Source organism: Ailuropoda melanoleuca, chromosome 3 (genome assembly GCF_002007445.2).
Source record: "Ailuropoda melanoleuca isolate Jingjing chromosome 3, ASM200744v2, whole genome shotgun sequence".
NCBI lineage: Eukaryota > Metazoa > Chordata > Mammalia > Carnivora > Ursidae > Ailuropoda > Ailuropoda melanoleuca.
The window spans coordinates 72,315,943-72,340,872 of NC_048220.1; the positions used below are offsets into that span (position 1 = coordinate 72,315,943).

Sequence of the window (24,930 nt, forward strand, 5' to 3'; positions counted from 1 at the left end):
AATGCTTACCATTTTTTTGACTTAGTGATGAAGATTCTAGTGATACCATTATTCCTCTTCATGTGATATTAAAAAGAGCTATTGAAATTAAATTTGGCTCAGAGAAAGTACTATTCAGACTATCCCACAGATTGTACGTAAACTCTAAATGTGGGTCCAACTATCCTACAATGCAACTAGAGTAGAAGTCACCATGCTCTTTAGAGTGACTTGAATATTATTCCACACTTTATAAAGTGACTGAATTTGATGGTGTAGCTAATTTTATAATGTATGTAGCTGTTTGGTATGCTCTGGTTAGTGTATGTCGGGCTGTCAGTTCATGGCACTATGCTAACGTCTTCTTATAATGTATTGTGTGTGGCATCTAAAGGTTAGTTACCTATCTAGAGTTCTTCTGGAATATTTCAAAGACTTCATGTAAAATTCTGAGTTTGAACAGTCTCATTCAGTACAGTGAGCATACCTTATATTCCCTTTCAAATATTTGATATCATTCTGCATAATTTGAAGTAATAGAGCTGGCCACAGACAAATATTTTACATTTACCATGTGTCTTTAGAGACTTCTCGTTTCAGTGATTATTCCTGACCCCACACAGACAGGCCTCCTGCAAGAAGGAATGTAAAGATAATCATTCTGTAATTGTGCTCCACTCATGACTGGCCCACGGTGGGCACTCATAAAGGTTTGTTGTATGAATAAACTAATGTGGTAAGTTACTAGTACTTTTGAGAAAATGATAATGTTTATCTTCTAACATATTTTCATTTTAAATGACAATAACAATAATACCAAACGAATGTATTTCAATGGGTAGAACTGTAGTTAATGTGGCACTTGGATGGGAGAAGAATTTGAGAGAATCATTTGTGGAGGCCTCTAAATTTCCTGGTTCTCTAAATACTGGTAAAAAGGAACATTTCACAATTTTAAAATCGCATATATTTTTCCTTCTTTGGGCTATATACATCATTAAAATGATGTTAGAAGTGTAACAGTAGCCAACTGAATATTTGGAATGTTTTTCTCGCAATTAATAAAACAAAGCTATTATTAGGCCTAAAATTGTACTTTTTTTTTCCTTTTCTTAAAAATACCAGAGATACAGATTTTATTGGAAGAGAAGAAGAGCTTATCCCAGACGGGAAAAGAGAATATTGGAGATAAAATTATACATCCCATAGAACACTCTTTCTGTATAGATCCTGGCCTGTGCCAACTCTATGAATGCAGAGGCACATAAAAGGAAGTCATAGTTTCCTCTGGTTTCAAGGTGGCAGATTCAGAGAATTCAAAATGTCTACATCCAGAGAAGTAGGTCTAAAGAATATTAAAATAATACTTCCTTTCCTGCCACTTGTGACAACACGGATTGAGCTTGAGGGTATTATGCTGAGTGAAGTCAGAGAAACACAAATACTATATGGTATCACTTGTGGAATCTGTTATTTAAGTACATTTTCCTGTTATTTAAGACTATATAAATATACACACACATGTACATACATACACATAGATTTTACAAATAAATTCAGTATTTAGTCAATCATTAGGGAATCAAAACTAGGCTTTAACTTATTTTTCTTTTTCTTTCTTTTTTCTTTCTTCTTCTTTTTTTTTTTTTTTTTTTTTTTTTTTTTTTTTTTTTTTTTTTTTTTTTTACTTTAAACATCATATTGACCAGGGCTTTTATTTTGTATAATATCCCACTGAAACCAGCATTTAATTTAATTTAATTTATTAATTGATGATACAAACTGCCACTAAAGGAGTCCTCTTTTAGGAGAGGAAATGCATGACAATGTGTGTGTGTGTGTGTGTGTGTGTGTGTGTGTATTTGTATTTATGAATAGCTACCATTATATGTGCAAGCATACAAACAGGCACTTTTCACAGGCAATTTTTACTTATGTAGGGTATTAAAAAGAGCATTCTCCAAAATCATACTTCACAGGACAACAATGCCACGTTATATGGCATGCCCACCTCCCCCAACAGAGCAACTGCTTGAACAAAATCTACCTGTTGGCATATAATAATGCACTGGTACATCATGAAGCAAAAAAGATAGCATTTTATTTCTATAAAGTCCTTTTGAAAAAACTAAAGATGAAGCTTAAAATTTTAATTAATGTCAAATGAAGATTTTCTCTAAAAATAATGCTTTGGTTTATTAAGTTAGAGGTCAAGTTGAATGTAATGCCTGATGAACCTGATCCTTGAGGGGTCACTGAACTAATTAGTGCCTTCTGCAAGCAGACCAGGCATAATTTATCTCTTTCTTAACAAACTTACTAATAGGAGAAGTAGGAAACAAACAACCTGGGAACACAGGCTATACATGCAATCAAACAACCAAATCAATAGATATGCAGATACACATGCAGTACATTTCTAGGAAGGTGAGAAATTTGAAAGATTCTAAAGATTGTTACTAAAATTTGTAACAACCTCAACCAGTTTGATATGGATGGGAAACTATTGCAAGGTATGAGGCTATGATTGAGTCTTAAAGAAAAAGTCCTTCATGGTGTTCTAGGGTGAAAGAGACACGTGCACAATAGTGAATGGCCAAACATACTTGGGGAAGGAAGGAAAAGGTAGTTAGCACATAGATGATGAGACAGAACTCCATGAAAAAGACAAGAGCTTTAGGAAGGATTGAAGTTTGGTATAATGATATGACACTGAAAACTATTGTGTCCATGAGACTCAAATGAATGAACTCCCCAAATAGCAATTATACAACCAAGATGGTTTTCCTGCAGAGATTATTTGTTTCTAATCATAAGTGGACTCTTGCTAAAGTTTTCCTTGTAAAATCAGAAACCTTATCCTAAACTAAAACAGAAACACCTCCCTAGTACATACTTCAATCTAGAATATTCCAACTTTAACTTTTGGAAGCTAATAAAAAAATAGGAGGAAAAGAAAACAAAAATAATTATGGTGATAATTTTCATGTCTTCATTAAGATGATTATCCTCATTTTTATACTTCTTGGTAATTCCGTAATACACTTATAAACTTAAAGGATTGGTCATTGTTTTGTTCTTGTTAAATAAGTTTTAAAAATAATCATAGCTTAGAAAAGTATAAATAACCTTTTGAAGTTCTATTCCTAAAAACACTTCACCATTTGCAAATGCTCAAGTAAGTGACCACCAGTAAGTGACTTACAACAGGTAGATAATAAAGTTCTGGAGATACAATGCACAACATAGTGATTATAGTGAATAATACTGTATTATAGACTCAACATTGCTAAAATAGTAGGCCTCAATCGTTCTCAATACAAGAAAGAAGTGGTAATTATGTGAACTGACAGAAGTGTTAAGACTACAGTCTTAATTTCCGAATCAGAAGTGTGGGGGAACCTAACAAGTAATATAGATTCCAGGGTTAAAACTTAGAGGGATGTAAGAACAAGGTCAGTCACGTGTATATCCTGTATAGAAAATTCTCTTCACATTGCAACAATTTCCACTTCTGCTGTAAAATCTTTATTTCTTCATTTTTCCTGACCTCTGATTTTTAGTCTCTTCAGAAATTCTAGAAGCCTTAGTTTTTCTTCACAACCATACTTCACATAGACTTCCGTGTTTGGAGCTCATTACCTCCATTTCCATTGTCATTCCCTAATTGAATATTTTTACCTCCTCTTTGGACACAATTTTGTTTGTATATCTACATGTTGACAGAGTTCCCCCTGACTCAGTCCAATCAATTTAAGAGTTCAGGGTTTTAAATGCGCAACTGGTATACAATCAATCTCTGATACTGGATCCAATTGAGAAAACGTAAGATAATAAAGTAAAATGTTTGTAGTTATATTCATTATTATGAAATGTATTCAGCCGATAGTGTTCTAATTTTTCATGGCTATTACTGTTTTATGAAAAATTTTTGTCTATTTATGATTAATACTTATATAATTAATTATATTTATTTTTAAGACTATATTTCTTTTTTTTTTTAAGATTTTATTTATTTATTTGACAGAGATAGAGACAGCCAGCGAGATAGGAAACACAAGCAGGGGGAGTGAGAGAGGAAGAAGCAGGCTCCCACGGGAAGAGCCTGATGTGGGACTCGATCCCACAACACCCGGATCACGCCCCTAAAGACTATATTTCAAAAAAGTTCTTACAAGACCTATACTTTCACAGGCTGAATTCCAGCATAACCTCAAGACTCCAGGTTATCAACATAGCAAATCGGTATACTTTCCTATCTATATTTACATTGAGCTATTTCAAATTTCAACATACATACTTCATTCATTCAGCAAATTTTCCTGAAGAACTAAAACAAGCCAAAAAATATGTCCAGATCCATGAATTGGAAATGAAAAACCAGTATCTATGATGTCATCACAATCCCATTTCTATTGCTGTGTTTCTTTCAGTTAATCTAAAGTTAACCAAACACATGACTCATCAAACCTCTGCTGACCATCAGTGAAAAACAGGTATGTTTAATTATGTGAGAAAACTCAAAAACTAAAATACACTAACATACACACATACCACATATTAAGAATAATGCAGGCAATTTGGTGCAAGATAGCAAATGTAAACTTGTTTATATACTTGATAAAAACTTGCTTTATAAACCTGTTATATTCTTAGAATCTGCTAAATAATTGCCATTAAAAGGGTAAAATTACTTACATCTATTACATCATTACATAGAAAAGTTCATAATCTTTATGAATAAATTAATAAAATTTATTGTATATAAAAAGGGTTACAAATATAATCAATTAAGTGGATTAAATGAATTACTGCATTCACTAATGTAAAAATTAACTATTAATTAACTAATAATTAAATATTAATTATTTATATTAGTGAATGAATTAATTAAAATTAAATTAATGGACATAAAGAAAAACCATTAATAAAAGTCATTTTCCTGTGTATTAAATCTGATAGAATTGTCATTTGGAAAAAAAAAAAGCTGGTGTGAAGCTTACTGCTACAATAAGATCACCTTTCCTTTAAATGATACAGTAATTTTAATTTTATATCCCAGGGTAAATGTAAATTTGGATACTACACAGAAAAACATATCATAAAACGTATTTGAGCTTTCAATAATCCTTAATAGTAATATCAGACTTATACATTTCTGTCAGTCTTCTATACATCAGTAAAACATCTTCAAAGAAATTACAATCTGTAGGAACAGAAGAAAGCTCACCTTATTACAAAATTGTGACTGTCAATCTCCTTTCCACATTCGCTATCTAGCAGAATGCCAGAATTTCCAACAACTGCACAGGTCTTAAATCTGCGATTTTTCATTGGTGAAACTTCAGGTAGGAGACTGTGAAGATCCTGAGAAATATTTAGTGTCCGGCGTCTGTCTAGCACATAGTGTATGACATCACCAGGCTTAAAACTGCTCTTGACCACTGAGACATCTCTTTCCGCATCTAGGAAACGAAGAATGTTCTTCCTATATTGAAATACAAGAAAGTTTTTCATTAATGACAACATATCCAAGAACTGGTGATATCATGTACAAAGTAACATACGATAAAATGTAAATTGGTACATTACTAATCTTAAATTGTTAGGTGGTAATTAAGCCAACCAATTAAGTAGATTCTATTGATACTGAATTTGTTTTTAAAAATTCATTTGCATATAGTTTCTCAATGATTTGATAAATAAATATAATATATATATGTATATATATATATATATATCTATTTACAGAGTAAAAAAAGATATGGACAACTTAGTTTATTCTGGTGCAGCCACTGTGGAAAACAGTATGGAGGTTCCTCAAAAAGTTAAAAATAGAACTGTCCTACAACCCAGCAACTGCACTACTAGGTATTTACCCAAAGGATACAAAAATACTGATTCAAAGGGGCACATACACCCCAATGTTTATAGCAGCACTGTCAGCAATAGACAAATAATGGAAAGAGCCTAAATGTCCATCAACTGAGGAATGGATAAAAAATGGATAAAAAAGATCTGATATAGATAGATAGATACTGAGCCATCAAAAAGAATGAAATCTTGCCATTTGCAACAATGCAGATGAAATTAGAGTATATTATGCTAAGCAAAATCAGTCAGAGAAAGACATATACTGTATGATTTCACTCATATATGGAATTTAAGAAACAAAACAGATGAATACAGGGGACGGGAAAAAAAAAAAAAAACAGAGAGAGAGGCAAGCCCACAAGAGATTCTTAACTATAGAGAACAAACTGAGGGTTCTGGAGGGAAGGTGGGCAGGGAGATGGGCAAAGTGGATGATGGGTATTAAGGAAGGTGCGTATGGTGAGCACTGGGTGTTATATGTAAGTGATGAATCACTAAATTCTACTCCTGAAACCAATATTACACTATATGTTAAGTAACTAGAATTTAAATAAAAACTTGAAGAAAAAAATAAGAAAAACTAGTTTATTAAATAAAATGAAAATACTATGACTTGACTGCACAACTAGATATTCTGCTAGCTTTAATTATTTCTCTATAGCCATTTTGTTTAATGTTGTCTAGTTAAGGTAAATAGAAATATGCTAAAATGGTTTGGAATTATATCTTACTTAACTCTATTAAAAGGATTAAACTTCTCAATAAATTCATATACATTAATCCAAATCATGTGTATATTACAATTATTTGAAGAAGAGTTAAAACTATACTATATGAAGTTTCCTTTGAAGCTCAAGAATCCAGGAAGAAAAATGGGTATGTTAGAGGAAAAAATGGATGGATAGAACACCACACTAGGCCCAGTAGAGATGGCTAATTGTTCCTTAGTGTTCTTCCTGTCTTCCTTTTAGTATTTCAATCTTGTAAGTTTTACTCAGGCACATAAATCCTCAGCTGCAAATTTCCAAGTTTACAAGCCCAAGTGCAGCTGGGTTTGGTCATGTGAGTTAGTTTTCTTACATGGCTTGTGAGTGGATCATGTGCATGGCTATACAAGAGAGAAATAAACTTCCCACTTGTTTGATCCACTGTATTATTTTAAGATACCACTCTTTTTTTTATGGAAACTTAGCCTATCTCATACATAATAAAGAAACTGATAACAGATGTGAGATGTTGTATAAACAAATATGTAAATGCTAAGTTAGATGACAGAAAATGAAAAAAAAAGATATAGCTGGCTGGAAAGCTAGCAACCTAGGCATAATATAGCAAAACACCTGATAAAATGATTGTCTACAATAATTTGGAAGTCAAATCCTATACCTCATAAGCCTGTGGCTCTTGGAAAAATGGTTAAAAAATGTTTGTATGTTGTTTTAGGTTAGTTGCTCCTTCTGGCAAGGCGCTAAAAGAAGCAAAGTTAGGCATGAAATAGCCAAGTTGCAAGCTCAGAAGGAAAAGGAATATCTCTGGTAGTGACCTGTATATAAACTGTGTGAAAGTCTGGTAATTGGGACCTCCAAAATGTTTCTAATACCCCGGTTAGCAAGAGATACAACTATAGATCAGAGCCATCCCAGGAGCAAGAGTCATTGTCTTCCCACCTAAGTTTATAGATTCAAATGAGTTAGGAGGGAAATCAAGGGAAAGGAGGGTTAGGCTAGAATGGAGGCGGGTCAGAGGCTGAGGAACTGTTCAGAAGAAATCTTTGGGTGAAGTTATTTGTATCAGTAATCAAGTACAAGGAAATGGCCCAGGAGCCTACTAAGTTTTTGAGGGAATTATATAGCCAAAAAAACTATGAGCCTGCCTACAGAAATCTGAGATCACCTCATCCTCAAGCTACCAAACTTATGCTAGAAGCAATCTGAGAAAGCTCTCTCTAGCCTGAAGATTGGATATTATTTACTGAAGTGCTCCTATTGTAAGCTTGTATTTTCAAAGTGCTAAAAACAACACCATTATTATAACATTTAAGATATGACAGGCATGTTTTCCTTTACTGCTCTTACTGGTTAAGCTCTATCACATTCATAAATTTTATTACTCAGCACAATATGACCTACTCCCATTACTCCACCAAAAGGGCAATTCTCCCAATCACACTTACAAGCCAGAAGCATGACTAGCAAGAAGGGATGGAAAATAACTCAAATCTTTCTTTTCGTTTTATTTTGGATTGCTTTAAACAGGCCCCAGTTTAATGTGTAGTCTTATTAGAAAACCAGTTGACTGAAAACTTTGGCCAAGTGTGATACACAAGGGATACAGATGTCCGTTAACTCTCTGGAAAAGAAAATACTTTTTGAATTTTTTTCTTCAATCAGAATATCAGGTTCATAAGTAGAATTTATATAGGAAAACTTGTATAAAGGCCCTACAAATGAAATTTAGAAATTAATAGTAATGGTATCAGGCACCATAACAGTTCATCTTAACAAAGTACAGATTATATATGAAGACAATTCCCAGGGAAATCAGCAACTTTCGAGTGTATGAACTGCAGAAAACTGAGAAGTCTTTCCTTATGTTAAGCACATATAATTCTTCACAAAAGTTAACTAGCACCAAGAACAGCAATCCATAGTAACTTTTGTACATACTTATTAACTACCATTTGTTTGTTTGGGGGAAAAATTCAGTAATGCCTGACACCTGTATTTCAAAAAAAATCTCATTTCCTGTGGAAATGACAAGGCTGGCTCTAAAATAAAAACTGCACGGATGTGGTCAAATCGCCAAACTAACTGGTATTATCATTTTCCTTTGAACATAGTTTAAAGGTTGGTGTTATAGATACTTGAAGATGTAACTCATAAGCAGTGAAATGTTTGCAAGTGTGAAGTGAATAGACCAGAGATCCATATTTGAAAGAAGACTCTTTAACTTGGAAAACCAAAAGGGAAAATCCCTTTATTCATGAAACAAGTTAACACTTATAAGCTTGTCAACTGATAATACAAGGGACTTTCCAATAACAGCACCTTTGCTGTGTTATAGAAATTTAGCAGCAAAGTATTTTAAACATAGGTGTTTTACATTCCTGAGTATAACAGAACATCTTAAATTTGTTCACTCTTAGGGAAAATTGATGAAAAAAAAAGTGAACAGTAAGAGTTCAGCGAAATTTTAAGGGCACCTGGGTAGCTCAGTTGGTTAATCTTCTGCCTTCGGCTCAGGTCATGATACCAGGGTCCTGGAATTGAGCCTTGTATAGGGCTCCCTACCCAGTGGGGAGCCTGCTTCTCCCTCTTCCTCTGCCCCTCCCTGGGCTCATGCTCCCCCCGCCAATAACTAAATAAAATCTTAAAAAAAAAAAAAGTTCAGTGAAATTTTAAAAGATACCACATTGCCTAACTCTTGAGATAAACAACATAATTATTAAATGCAGATAATACAATGTGTTCTTCCAATATTATTTTATAGGCTCAACAATTGTTTATTCCATTAGAGCAGTATTTGCATTTTTAAACTGACAGAAGGGTGAAAGGAAACCTTGAATGTCTCCAGTATGTTCTTTTTCTTATATTGAACTATTAGTTTCCATCTTAGGGCTTACAGCTATGCATGGAAAGTTATTTGAGCTAAGATTCCTGGTGTAGAATTCAAGAAAAACTGAAAATAATTACTATGAGTGAGCAATATTGTGGCTTCAATGCTTAGTTTTTTTTGTTTTTTGTTTTTTGTTTTTTGGAAACAATAAGGAAAGGTTAGGGTTTTTTTGTTTTTTTCTCCCTAGCAACCTGTAGGCATTTTTTATCTTATTTTTTATGTTTTTAAGATTTTTATTTTTATTTATTTTTTGAAGATTTTATTTATTTATTTGACAGAGAGACAGCCAGCGAGAGAGGCAACATGAGCAGGGGGAGTGGGAGAGGAAGAAGCTCTGCTGGGAGCCCAATGCAGGGCTTGATCCCAGGACCCTGGGATCATGCCCTGAGCCAAAGGCAGGTGCTTAATGACTGAGCCACCCAGGCGCCCCTGTTTTCAGATTTTTAGTTACTAATTTGAGAGAGAGAGAGAGAAAGCATACACACAAGCATGGAGGGTAGGGGAAGAGGGAGAGGGACAAGCAGACTTCTTGGTGAGCACAGAGCCCAACTTGGGCTAGATCCTAGGGACCCTGGGATCATGACCTGAGCCCAAGGCAGACACTTAACCAACTGAGCCACCCAGGTACCGCTAGGCATTTTTTAGATTTTGGAGTATGTAACGGACTATAAAAAGTTCTGTGGATTTGCTAAGTCTAGTTGTTATTCATACAGTAAATATATGAAAAAAAGAAAACTAGCCCTTAAATATAATTAACTAAATGTCATTGGAAGCATGAAAAACTTTTACAGTGAACTGAACAATATTTTCAGTATCACCAAGAAGAACATATATGCTTTTGCTCAGATAATTGACATAAATGAAGAGAGCAGATTAAACAAAATCATTTCAGAATGAGAGACGGAAATTCAGTTTAACTTCTGGGTTCCAAAGAAACATGAATCAACAAAAGCTAAAGTCTAATATGCAGGCTGTCTCAATACTAGCTTTCCTGATACGTGGTCATTACCAGATATTTAAAGCAAGGGGTTATGTTTTCCGTGTGTGACTGAAAAGAGCAACAACAACAAAAAAGAACCCTTATAGGTCTTTAACTGTCATTTTGTGGGCATCATGTAACTTTTGAAACCCTATTAATATGCAAAAACCTAAATCCAGCAACTGTTTTAATGTTAAAGATAACTGAAAAAATCTGAAAATATGTTTCACTTTCAGGAAGACTAAAAATCTTAGTCATAAAGACTATTTTTTGTTAGGCAATGCTGGTTTAAACTGAAAGGCTGGTTGAGACTGTTCAACCGACAGGAATAGATTCTATACAGAAACTTTTCAACTGAATTTTCAACTAGAACTTCCCTTTCAACATCACACATCACTTGAAATAGCAGCTGCAGAGTTCCAGAGAATTAATTTACTAAACATTGTTTTCACTTGTGAAATGTTAACTATAGCTAACCTATCAACAGGTGCCACTCTTTCTTCTCTGTAGGTTTCTTGTCAACAACAAGCATACGTGCTGTGGCAACTAAAATTTAATCTAAATGACACTGTTGACTCCATCAGTGAGCATTGTTAAGACAAATCTTACAGCTGGAATGCAACACAAGTTGAGAAGCAAATTAGGTTATGATACATATATTAGGAATCAGTTTTTGCAAACTTTGGGCTTTAGACAAAAATCACGGAATCAATGCAATTGTTACTAATGTGGTTTACTAAAATGAAATTTAAAAAGGTTTAAGAAGTGCCGAGTGTTTCATTATGCCTCCAAAAAAGCAGAGAGAACACACAATCTTTTGTCTCAACGATTATTTTCACAAGGCAACATTCTTCAAAGCACTGAAAGAACATAACCTGTAGCTTGTTAGGGCTTCTGAGCTTAGGGTCCCAGCTGTTATAGAGAGATATTCTAGTATCAAAGAAAAATCCTACACAGCCAAATGAAAAGGCAAAATGGTCTCAAAATGCTTGAAGAAAAGCATCTTTTAGTTTAATTTACACTTCAGATGGCCATTTGATTATTTGACCCAGCATTTAGTAATATTGGATGAATAATATATTTGATTATTTTGGAGCAAAAAACCTCTCCACTGTGTGTACTCCATTAGGCTGCAGTTTTAGTATTAAAATAGAGTCCTCCAAGAAATTTGTTTCATAATAAGAACTTTGGTTCTAGTTAGATAGGCCTAGCTTTGAAGCTTCACTCTGCCACTAACCAGCTATGTGACCCAAGATGTGCTCCTCTGGCTACTTACTGAACAAAGTAAGTAGGGAACTGTATGTGGACCTTTCTCTTAATTAAGTAAATCAGTGCATACAACAGCAAGTTCTTTTTGGTAGGTAAGCATATATAAATTTGCAGTTATGTTTAGTTAACCTGCAAGTTTGATCTGTTTAAAAACCTTGACATGTGATGATGCTGACTTGAAATATTCTAGTTATGATGTGTCTTGATGAGTAGCTGAGCTCACACATCTCTATGCATCCACATCTGGTATTGTAATTCTTTAGGTTTCTATTCAACATATGAAGAATGAGGGGGTAAAAGAAAAGAAACAACCCGAAGATGGGGAAAAAAGGGTCAAGTCACAAGTGTTGAACATGACCAAATACCCTCTGGGTAAATGTTTATAGATTTACTCACAAACATCTGATGCGTCTTAAATATGTAATTTCTTAGTCTACAATAACAAAGAACAAACTACTACCAATAAAATCAAGTCCCTAACCAAGGTAATTATTTTAATTGTGAAGTTAGCTGTGGAGTGGATAAACTCTTCTAAATCTTGATGAATTTTCAAAGCACAGTGAAGGTGGAACCATCTCTCTCAAAAAACTCCCCAGAGGTATGGTTGTTTGATGAACACATATGAATCAATTCTTGATGTGTTTATGAAAGTAGCAGAGTATATATAGGGCTGAAAAAATTAATAAGAAAAAAATCATTTCTACAAATATAGGGAAAAACAACTTATTATCAGTGACTGCTTCACATGTTAGTGCAAATAGATAAATAATTTATTAGAAATGTCACAAGAGCATTATAAGTTTAATGAGATTTTTAAAATGAGAAAGATTTGTAAGCATGGTTTAATCATGTAAGATCAAAAAATGATTAGTTGTAATATCTTAATCAGAACTTCAAAGTAGAATTTTAAAAACACTTGTAAAATATGCCCAAACCCACTCACAGAGACCAAGTAATGTGGTTCTTCATAAATGTTATAGATGTGGGGAAGAAATAAAGAAAGATAATAATCCAAATTAGTTTATGGTTAGTTTCCAGTATGACTTAAGAAAAACAAGAGCTAAGCTAACAATCAGACATTTTCATATTCTAAATTTTTTATTACAGGTGTCAAGCTGATTAATACTCACAAGACACTAATGCTATAGGCAATTATAATTTTTATGAACTGTTTTCATTTTGTACAATAGTGGTTTTACAAATTATAATCTCCTTGTAAGGAAGTGACAACTTTGTATCTATTATTCAATATTTGCTCAATGTTTTATTGTTTACTTGTTCATCTGTTAGGGAGAATCATACGAAAAGAGTACTAACATTTCATACACATTATAAGCTGTTATAATTTAAAACAGATCACCTTCACAGATACGAATGCAATCTTCATTAATTTGTAAAATTGCAATAATGATTTGGTTGGCTCAATTTATGTTTAATACCCTTAGCTTAAATATCTTAAAAATAGCAAAATGTACCTCTGTAGCCTCATTTTTGTATAGATACTGGGAAGGCATGGCCATATATATTAATTAAACTATTGTTAAATACTTTTTAAATTTACTTATTAGACTTTACCTTATCTGATATAATATTTAGATATATTAATTAAACTATTACAATTTCTTATTTTACTTTACTTTCTTCCATTACTTTCCTTTACCTGATCTGTATAGCCTTACCTAATTGGCTTCCTTCTTGCCAAATCTTTCAGTCTGAAAGTTCCTTTTGAGACATCCTTATAGAGCAAGTATTTCCTTTTTAAATCACCCATATTTCTCTCTTTCCAATCTACCTCCAAGAAATATGAATCCTTGTTCTTTCTAAACTAAACCACACCTGTATTTATGGCCTCATGCACTCCCATTTTCTGTAGCTTTTCCTTCATAATTATCTCTTTTAGGGTTTCTAATTTCAAATGTGTATATAGGGAAGTGAGATAGTGAGGAAGATAATATGTGTCAAGAAAGAAGGGAACCCCAGGTGGAAAAACGTGAAGCTGAAGAGATCATGGCTCCAACTGGCCTCCGCCAACTAGTTCTCAGGGGGCACACAGGTCCAGAGTTGTCAAATTTTTCATTTTCTCAAGAGTATGAAAATCTGTACTTTTATAAGGAATCTCCTAATTTTAATATTGGTTTTAAGGGTTTTTATTTACCCAGTTGAAATAAATCTGACTTGCTGACCATATTCTACCCAGAACACACCAATTTATAAGCTCTGTCATCAGACCCTACTCATTTCCTCATTCTTGTACTCTGCCTACAAATACATAAAATTTCCCATAACTAAAAGCAACCAAGCACATACCATTTGATATTGCCATGGCCTGATTCCTATTTCCTGTTCCAGTCACTTCCAAAGCTTCAAAACGAATGATTCCTGTATTTCCCTGGGACCCATCTTTTTAAAAAATTTCCAGAAAATCTTTCAAGTGTATTTCAGCATGTGGTGAGTATATTTGCCACATTTTATGATTTGCTATGCATACTCTAAAGATGAGGGTTAGCCGACTCTTCCTTCAAGTTGCTCATGATCTACACTACATGTCAGTATGAACCAAGAAGTGAGTTGATAGAAACCCAGACACCAGATCAATGACTTATCCTCGTAACCACTTACAAAATCTGTGCAATAATGTTCGTTCATTGAATAATTAGCATTTTGACAACATGAAATTGCAATGATTTTATTATGTAAAGGATAGTTCTTTGAAATTTTTAAAGAGTTTAATTTACTAAAATGTTCTGATTTAAACATACCAACCAATATAGCAATGTAGTTGTAGGGAAACATGATGCATTTGCACCCTCCATGCTCAGGAAGGTCTGGCCCTAACCTTCTTATTAGTTGTAAGATTATAATAGAACAAAATAAGATAAAATAGATATATGCAGGCATTGAGTTTGATTTCAAGAGCTTGTTTCAGGCAAAAATGCCAAAATCTTACAAAGAATGAACCAGTGCTCTAGAAAACTTATTTTCTGACTTTTGCCAATTTAGGATATAATTATCGAGACTTTTATTACAGGAACTCACATAGAAATATCCATTTATAGGGTAAATCAAATTTATTTATAATAGCAAAATAGGAGTTGAATAGGCTCTATTTTCATCCAATGTGAAAAGAACCAAGATAGGTATGAAGACTTAATAAAGAAGTTAAAGATAATTTTCAAAATATATGTCCATCCTGAGTAATAGAATAAAAGTCTATTAAATGTTAGTATTCTGTTGAAGATTTTATTCCATTAGAATAAAGACAGTATATTCAAAACTCACATATTCATCCTTAAACTTCTGACTGCATAATGATTTCTGTTTTATGGTTTCCTATCTTCATTGATCAACATTAAGCAGAGCTGGTTCAGTCTTTTATTAAAGTATTCATACTTAAACTATAAATCAAGCATTCAATATAAGTTTGCCAAGCCCATGTATTTGAGAACATGATGTGAAATTTATTACGGTTTATTAAAGAAACTCACCTTATTTCCAGGACCAAAGAGGAATTGATTTTCCAACCTTCTACAGAGTGCTGGAAGATTGAAGAGCCAGCCTTTCGAATGATTTTATCAGAACTATTGACAAGGGATCGACTCAAACACAGTTCACCATCTCTGAAACAAAACAAAAAATGCCAGCTCTGTGAAAGTAAGAAGGATTTTATCTAAGTAGCCTAATACATAATTTGATTTGGATTACTGGTGACAATTTGTTGACTCAACTTGTTCTACATGGTAGAGGAGGTATGAGATTGCTGAAAGGAATTACAAGAAATAAGAGAATATGATTTTATCAAGATAATCTTTACACTTATTCTCTTTGAAATAAAAACTTTTCATATGAAGAAAAGGCCTTTGTGGTGTTTAAAGAAAAATAAAAGTCTTCAAACTCTATCCTCCCTCCCTGTTGTGTTTAGACAATAGGGACAGGAAGTTTGGCCACTTCTCCTGCATCTGTATAATTGTGACTCCCAAGATTGTAATTTTATTTTTACAACAGAAAGAGATTTTGTTTTGGAGTAAGAAGACTTTGGAATATCTGGTGATCTGGGCATACTGGTGATTCTTTCACTTGCTAACCTATATGTCCTTGTATAATACTCTCTTTCTAGGCTACAGTGGCCTTGCCTTATCATGAAAATTGCAGTAACATTATCTACCATGCAATGACTTTGTGAGAATTCAGGGGGAGTCTGCATGTGAAGTAATTTATAAAGTACTATTGAAGTGCTAATTTCTAAAATTACATTGAGTCTAGAATCATCCCAACAATGAGACACTTTCCTGATGGTGGTGGTGGGGAGACAGGGACTGTAATGAGGAGAAAGAAAACTCATTCAGTAGCCAATTTTAATGGTATTTTCTATTACATCACACACACAAAGTCAACTATGCTACTCCTTTCAATCAATATTGTCAGGCAAATGTATAGGTGGCATGGTGGTTCTGGTCATAGTGATGACAGTGAGAGATACCTATGACAGCATTTGTATCATTAGGACAGTTATAGCGGAACCAGTTTATTGTTCTATAGACTCTTTTCTTAGTACCTTATAGCTGTAAACCCAGACTCAGAGAAACAAAATGCTACCTGTTTATAGTATAGCCCTTTCAGTATCTGCATTTATTTCTTTATGTGTTACCTCTTACTTTTTTAAAATCTCAAAAATAGAGTTAAAAAGTAATATGACTATTTGCTCAGTCACAAAGTCTAAAACTGTGGTTATTCTGTAGGCAATCCTCTCCTACTATCAGTGGAAACATTGCCTCTGTAACAGCTGTTAGATGAATTCTGTAATTAGAGCCTTATAGTTTGGTATTTTGGTTTGCATTCTTTTTTAAACATGTAGTTCCAATTTGAAGCAACTCAAAGCATCATATACAGCTACTCCCTGTGAAATTTAGAACTCTATAAAAATCAATATTTTAAACTATCCTACTGATGAAAATGATACACTTGCATGCCTATGCATGGCCAATAATGATGATTTTACAGAGGTCATTTAGGATGCTAGGAAACATAGGGTGCAATTTACTACTCAGTAGCCCAGAAGTCAATTTTTATATTACATGTTTAATGATAATAACTATATATGAATAAGAACATGGATATATACAGAAGCTAACTTTCACGCTTTTGGAGATATGCCTTCAAGAATAGGGATACAAACTCTCACCATTTCTAAGGGTAGGAATTTTTTTCCTATATTCATCTTGTTAATTGGATTGCTAATATCTTTTTCTAACCACAGATTGGCATAATTATAACAATTATTTTTGCCACCAATAAACTTTCATAGGAGAAGTAAAAATATACATGGGTTGGCATTTTTAAGTATCTGTGGAAGACTGTCTCACTGACATATAGCTAAAGGTACACTTTGCATGGCAAAATAATTGCTGTGATGTACTTAGTTGTACGGAGGCTTTTCAGAACCTCCAAAGCTTAAGAAAAATGCTTTAAAAGTTTAAATCAGTTTAATATTAATGAAATACTACCACATTACTCTGCTCTTTGAACTGTTTTCATTCAACTGATGATAAACCAAAATTCGGTTTCATTCCTGGAAAGAACTTTGAATGAAAATAGCAAGTCCCACTTCTTGAAGTAGATGGAATTCCTATCTAAGAAGGCTAGGCTTAGTGCAATCTGAGTCTCTGGAGCAAATTTCTTTGTATAAAGTTAAATGGGTCCCAAGGGATGTTTCCGTTTGTGACCTTGGTAGTATTCTGTCTTAGAAAGGCTTTTCCTTCAATGCAAGGCATGAAGGATGTTGCCACCCACTACTAGTTTTTCATTCCAGATCAAACACAATTACTAAACAGCTGCACTGAAAGCATTTCTTGCATTGGGCTATATACAGGAAGATCCAACATATATTGCTAAAGAGAAAATCACAAAACACATCAGGGAAATAATGCAGCATAAAGCAATATATTTTATAAAATATTCCTGCTGATGTTGAGCTAAGAACACCTACTTACAATGATAGTAGTGACAGAAACTAATCATTAGTTATGTTACTAGTTTTTACAAATATTTTTCTTTTTGAAATATGAGTTTCCAGGCATCAGTACAACTTATTCTATTAATTTTTCAGTACATAACAAATATAATTACTTTTGTTTCTTGAGATTAGGTCCCAAAAGTCCTGTGTTCAACCTCACTGAAAACTGTTCATAACTTGGCTTTGGAATGAATGTGTTCCCCATGGACTAGGTTAAATTTCCTCCTTAATATAAAATTATAAAAGTCATTCAAAAGAAAAGAACTTGCATCAAACTAAGCCTGAATACCAACAGCAGGCAATTTTGTGTTTTCATTCTCTAGTGTCAAACAACTAAAAATAAAGATGAGATGTACCAAGACGTTCTACCTTAACCTACTGCTCACAGTTTTTAGTAGAATTCCAAACGAAACATACATAGTCCAGATCATGGGTTTCCTGATTTATAAGATTGTGTTCTACCCTAGCACCAACTGCAACGAACTTTGCTGACAATGGCAATATTCTGTGAATGCTTATCTCCACTGTCAATATTATCATAAGTTTCAGAATATGGACAATTATTTAGTGAGAAAAAGTACACAGTTAAATTAAAAAGGAAATCTCTTAGATGATAAGAAAGTTAGTCTCATTTGTAGTCAACCAGGAGCACAGTATGTGACAAATTTTATGGAGTCACAATCAAAACAAATACTCATGTGATATTGAAGTTCATGCCACACTTTCAAATACATTATCTTATTAAACGAGCACACCCACATATTTTTATATGTAGGACCCTTAAGTTAACACAATTATACCGAAAGAGCACACAGGGTCAGTGAAATCGTGGGCCAATTGTGAGGCAAGTGCCACTTTTCCCTTTATGAAAAAAAAAATCAGTCAAGAATAAACCGCTTTTATAGCCCCATGCCTTTTGAGTTAAACTTTATTAACTAGTCGTCATACCAGGCAATTAATACGTTTGCATGAAAGGTTAAATTTCCAATAATTGCTTGACCCATTCTCAAATAATCCCTTATGAACACCATGCTTTTAGTATTCCTCTGGAGCTACGAGGATGTGGATGGTAGGCAGGAAAGTTGTGCTGGTGTTCTCTTTTCTTCTGAGTGGAATGACTGTTCAATATTTTATATAAGAACAACGCTACACGGACTCCAGACGGGACCTCCAGTTAAGAGACGGGGAGATGGAACAAAGAAACCGCCTGCCTATTGCAAATGGTAGCAGGAAAATTAAATATGAGGGGGTTTTGGGGGCGGGGGTTCTAATGTCCAAGGAGGGTGGAAGGCCCTTAACTGAATGTACTGCCCACTTTCAAGTCATGCAGTGCCTCCCAAAGGTCAGAGACTGCCGGTTACCTCACTTTTGAATATTAGCTCAGAGCCCTGGGGCCAAATCTCCACTCTACTCATCTCAAAACTAGACCCTCTGAAAGGCTTGGGGTAGAAACAGAGTCAAAGAGATCATTAGGTCGTTTGATGAGTCAACTCCTCCTCAGAAGCACTATTTGCAAGTTGAAACGAAATCACGAACTAGTATCACAAGCTTTTCCCCCGAACGTTTCCTCTTGAGGGAAAACGGAAAGAGCGCTCAGGGGGGTCGAGCCGTGCCCGCATTGTGCGGGCAGCCAAGCCCACCGAGGCAGGGCAGCGCGGCCGCGGGCGGCTCTCAGCCTTTCCCCCGCACCACCGTAATTGCGGCTTTTAATTAAGGAGGAGGAGCCCAGTTGCCGACTGAGCCGTAGAAGTGATTTTTTTTTTTTTTTAAGAGGGGACCTGGTTCCTGAAAACAAGGCTCTAACCTGTCTCCTCATTCTTCCACCTTCGCCGCCAGCTCTCGCGGAGGAGGGGAGATAGCCGGTGCGTGCGTACCTCGCTTCCTGTTTCATTAACTCACGCGCCCGCCTCACGCTCTCTCAGAGGAGCAGGGGAGCAACCGCAGCTCAGCCCCAAGAGGGGGCGAGCGAACCCAGCCGGGCTAGCCCAGCCGCGGCGCCCGTACCTGCCCGGCTCCTCGTCGGCGCAGCGCCCGGCGCGGTGCCCGGCGGCCCGCGGCGTCCAGGAAAGGGCCACAGGACGAATGTTGCCCGGGAAATGTGGAGCATCCCAGGTCGGTCATTTTCCTGAGAGGGACACGGGGTGCGCGCCCCCTTCCTGGCGGCGGTTTAGGGAGGCCGGGAGAGGGCTGCAGGACAGCCGGGACGCCTCCTGCCGCCTCACTGGTCCGCCCACTCCTGCTCCTCAGCGAGCCGAGGGCCCGAACCCTCAGAGTTCTGGCGAGGCTTGGCGGCTTTGTCTGGGCTCGCGCTTGTGTTCGGAGCCCACCGGCCCGGAAGGGAACAAAGAGCCTCGACCCCCACGCCCAGCCTCCGCCTCTCCCCCACGCGCCGCTTTATCACCTTCCCGGAGACCCCTTTGTCTGCCTGCGAAGCACAGGTCTGCCGTGGATGCCCACGCCCCCACCCAAAGTCCTGCTTTGCTGACAATTGAGCTAGGCTGCGTTTTCAACCTCCCCACTCCCTGTGTAAACGACCTCATATAGTTCAGCTTTTTTTTTTTCTTTTCCAGAATAGACCATTTGTAGATTTGTCGATCCATAACGACCATCCAGCTCATTCTTTATTAGCTTTTTCATTCCCTTCCAGTCCCTTGCGACTGTACTTCTGCTATCTTAGTTTTCTATAAAACAGCAAATTCTTTCTGTAAGTATAAGCCTCTGTCTTGCTCACTTAAATACTCATTACTTAGGGAGGAGCAGGAATATTAAATGGAGTGCCAGAAGTTTGTGTGTGTGTGTGTGCAAGCGTGCACGTTTTAGCAGTCCTTACATACACACACACACACACACTGGCAAGGGCTCTATCTTCGTTTTAATAAATGTCAGGGAACATAAAAACCAGGCTGGCATCTGCCAGCGTGGAGTTTCCGATAGCGGACGCCTCCGGATAAGGGAGGATTTCCGAAACAGGACTTTGAACAGAGTTGACAACCAGGTTCACATCCTCAGAAAACGCTTCCAAGCTATGTAAGCAACACAAAGTTGCAGCCACCTCCTGGGTAAACTTCAAAGCAACAGAGGCCAGGAGAAGGGAGGAAGGAAGTGCGATATTTAGAGAACTTACTGGGGTGGGGGAAGCTTCTGAACTCATTTAGACAAACTGAAGACATAGCAGAAATATAGTCTGTGTGAAGCTACAGGACCCAGTTTCTAAAACTGTAACCATGACGCCCATGCGTTTTACCCACAGAAGAGCAAACAGGGAAGAATCCTTGGTTGTATTGGAGTTTCTAATTCAAATGATACACAGATCTACCCAACGCCAAAGAAGAGGAAAGAAACAGAGGAGACACATTTCCTGCTTTCTGGGCTTTAACTTCAGCCTTTCAGGAAGCCAGCTCTCTCTACTATCTCCTTAGAGTGATAGGGCAGAGAAAGAAGGGACAACCACACGGGGAATGAAGACTTCTCTCCTGAGTTCTGCCCAGGGCTTAAAAGGACAAGGGCACACGTTCTTTGTTGACACTTCTGCAGTGACTTCTCCTTGGGCGTGCGAGCCCCGGCGCCAGCACAACTGTCACTACCACCACACAGGGCAAGTTGAACTCATACTGGGAACACGCCGTGGAGAAGCACACACACCTCAACAACAGCCTTTGTTATTTAATTCATGAGACTAAACACACAAAAGCTCATCCGAACACACATACTATCCCAACCCTCACTCTACCGTCTATATTCCCATTTCATTTATGGCTTGGCTTTTTTGGTTTGGTTTGGTTTGGTTATATCCTTAAATGAAGCTTTGCATTTACCCGATGAGTTGCGTCTCCTGGTGCTCCTCAGTTCTTGCTATTTCTTTTGTCTTATAAAAGATCAGGAGCAGACTTATCGTGCAGATCGTCCACCTCTTCCTAATGGAGCGCATCTTGGGTGCCCGGGAAAGTCCTGGTTGCCCCAGCTCCCTCACCTTCTCTTGATATAAAGGCTCCGTTTTGGGGAGATACAGTCGCGGGGGGAAATCTGTAAAATTCGAGGAGAGCGTGGAGCCGGGTTCTCAGGAGCAGGTCGCAAGGGTCCTCTGCGGCCGAGCTCCCGCTGGTCCTTGAGCGCTGCCCAGCGCTCTCCCTCCCGGTTCGCGCCAGCCCTGCCCGGGTCGCTCCGCGCCGCCTCCCTGGGGCTCAGGTTTCTTCTCAGATGAGACACCTTGTGCATTGGAGGTGGCGGCCGCTTCTGCAGCTGGGTTCGGGGGCGTCACTGGCCCTTCCCTTTTCCTAGCAGGGAAATGATGAGCAAAACCAGCCAATCACCAGACTGAGGGGGCGGAGGCTGCGGTTGCCTTGCGTTGCTGTCGGCGGCTTGGAGAGTAACGTCGCCGGCGCTGCCTGCACAGTGCTGGGAGAGGAAGCTTACAAGCTCACAGTCGTGTACACACACACACACACACACACACACACACACACACACTCGCGCGCGCGCACGCAGCAGCACTCGCACACCCCGGGGAGAACGCAGCGCGCCAGAAGGAAGTCAGGTCGCCCTCCTGGGAAACCAAAGCATCGGCTCTCTGGACGAGCGCGGAGATAGTCTGTCCTTATCAGCGTGGAGAGGACACCTCAGCTGGAGACAGATTAGAGACGCATCCTGCTGGAGAGATGCTTCGTTTTCGTATAGAGCGTGCGGGAGGGGGGGTGCAGAAGGGGTAGCGTCTTCCTAGCGCCTTTGCTAAACATACACACTCGGACATACACACGCCGACGCGCATACACACGCCCTCCCAAGTAGAGTGAATCGGGGCAGGGAGGGGGAAGAAGGAGGAGGACGTTTTGTATTCAGTGCACAGCTCAATCTGGAAAGTACAAATACACACATGAACCAATTAGTCGATCGCCCACTCAGGGTGGGTGGTAGATGACCACCCCGATTTAGGATCTAGCAGGAAACAAGTGATGACAGAGGTGTCAGGCGCTTTGGGGATATTTATGTGACTCTTTTTCATTACCATTTGGAAACTCCTCACGCAGGAGTCAAGGAAACTCCAATCCTCCTTAAACTTCACTGCGGAGAAACAGAATTCTGAGAAAAAACAGCCACCAAGGACATCCTTTTTAAATGCAAGTACAAGACACAGGAAGAAAGAAAAAAAAGGTAGGAAGATAAGAAAGGAAAGAAGGAAGGGCAAGTTCTTCCTCAAAAGTCTCAGTGATTAACCTCCGGTTTTCACCCTCTCCTCACCTCCTACTGTTTTTCTTATTCCTCTTGTATTGTGTGGCAGGGGCACTTTCAAGCCCTGGTTAATCCTCAGTCTGAGTACTTCCTTCACTGTTCTTTGGTCTTGCCCTCACCAAGAGAGAAGCTTGCTGCTCCGGTTGTTCCCATGCCTTGGTTTGGCTGGTGGGAATGGGTCGGTCGGGAGGCACCCCTAGTGTGGGATCTTGTCTGGAAGCCAGGAATTTCTCCCATCTGTAAGGGAAGGTTCCAAGTTCTCGCTTTCTTTCTCTCGTCTCCACCCCTTTCCCATAGTTCTGGCAGCCTCTCTCAATTGAATTACTTGTTCCTTCAGGTTATGCAGAGGCTCCAGCTGCCATCCACTCTTGGCCCCTGGGGTTTATACCTCCCCAAGCCCGGAAATGATGAAGCCCACCACCAATCATTGGGCAGAGCTGAGCAAGAAGGGGAATTCTGAGTTACTAGTCCCCTGATGGCTTAAGATAACAACTGTTATAGCCAGCACCTTTGCTTAAAATCCTGAAGTCCCTGCCAATGTTTGTCATTCCTTGCCTAATGTTTAAGAAGTGAAGAGCCTCTTGGTTCTCAAGCCTTATCTTTGCAGCAGAGTGAACTAGGGGGTTGGGTCTAAAATGCTCAAAGGAGCAAGTAATTATGAGCCTTTATTGACACTACAAGTGGCCTGCTGGGAGCCTTTGGAGTTTATTGATGTCTAGGCAAATCCCGCTAGCATCTCTATCACACTGACTTCTCGACTAGCAGAAACTGCTAGAATAAAACGGCTTCTTATTTAAGTTAAAAGGGAATTGGGGCAGGGAGAGGGTGGCCAATGCATGGTTAGGATTCTTTAGGTTGATTAGTTAGGTACTTTAGGTTAACATTTTATTTTTAAAGAGTAAACAAAATATTTTGAATTCTAAATAAAACACTTGCAGATGGGGATGAAGTAATATGCATCACTTAATTAAATTCATACACCATATTTTTAGCAATTAATATGGTCCAGGCAATATGTGAGGACATGGGAACAGATGAATAAAATATAGCATCTAACTACGGAGGAAGTTCACTCACTGTGGGACGGGATTTGGGGGGCAGGGGACAGATTGTAAAAGAATTAAGTTGCAATGTGACACCGTGAACTAACACCAGCATTTTAAGTATGTGTCTCCTCTCTGGGTACATTACAGGGTAGAAGCACATGGAATGTTTCAGTTGTTTGGAGCAAGGAAAGTGATCTTCCTGAGAGAGGGCACACATCAACTGGAATTTGCAAACCTAAGGGGCAAGCCAGGCAAAGGGAGGTTAAAACACTGCAATCAGAGGAAAGATGATGTGCACTTCAGAGAAGAGTAAAATGCTGGTGCTTTGGGGGAACTCTGAAGTAGTTCAGTATTGTTAGAACACAAAGTGGGGAATAGTAGGAGTAGTAGAGAATAGTAGGACATAAGTTTTTAGTGTGATAATAATATTCTATAGCTTTACAATGTCAAACTCTCTTGTCGAGCGGGGAAGTCGCAAAAAGAAAATCTTCAAGAGGAAAGTGGGTTTAATTCATGTATTAAACTTCAAGTTAAATTAGGGGAAACTGTTCATCTGGCCCAAAGAGACCAAAACAAACCTACCAACAACAAAACAAAAGCACTACAAGAACTAGTTATGGGGATACATAAGAAATTTAAACTTTGATAAGAGAAAAAAAAAAAGAACTCTCCACCTGTAAAATGCTGCTATTTCCGTATTCATTAAGCATAACACCTTCTATATTGAGGTGAACACTTCTGAATGACCGATAATGGTTTAGTGAGACTCAAGAGATTCCCCTTTCCCATAGTTGAACAATTTTGAGTTTAGAGTGTAATATAGTATCATTTGTTTAATATGATTAGATTCATGAAATATGCATCCATAACACTTTGCCAGGTTAAAAAAAAAAAAAACACATATAGGCCAACGCTTAGGCCAAACGGAGGAT

The 24,930-nt window shown here is 37.4% G+C and overlaps 1 protein-coding gene across 1 annotated transcript in view; it reads right to left on the minus strand.

Annotated features, from left to right (window-relative positions):
* Nucleotides 1-21,988, minus strand: part of ST8SIA4 (ST8 alpha-N-acetyl-neuraminide alpha-2,8-sialyltransferase 4) — a 94,763-nt gene extending 72,775 nt beyond the window's left edge. Inside the window, 5 exon segments of the mRNA XM_002918760.4 lie at nucleotides 5,210-5,467; nucleotides 15,202-15,333; nucleotides 21,542-21,732; nucleotides 21,734-21,820; nucleotides 21,822-21,988. Coding sequence (XP_002918806.2) covers nucleotides 5,210-5,467; nucleotides 15,202-15,333; nucleotides 21,542-21,732; nucleotides 21,734-21,820; nucleotides 21,822-21,941 — 788 coding nt within the window. The 5' untranslated portion in view covers nucleotides 21,942-21,988.
* Between the last annotated feature and the right edge of the window lie 2,942 nt (nucleotides 21,989-24,930).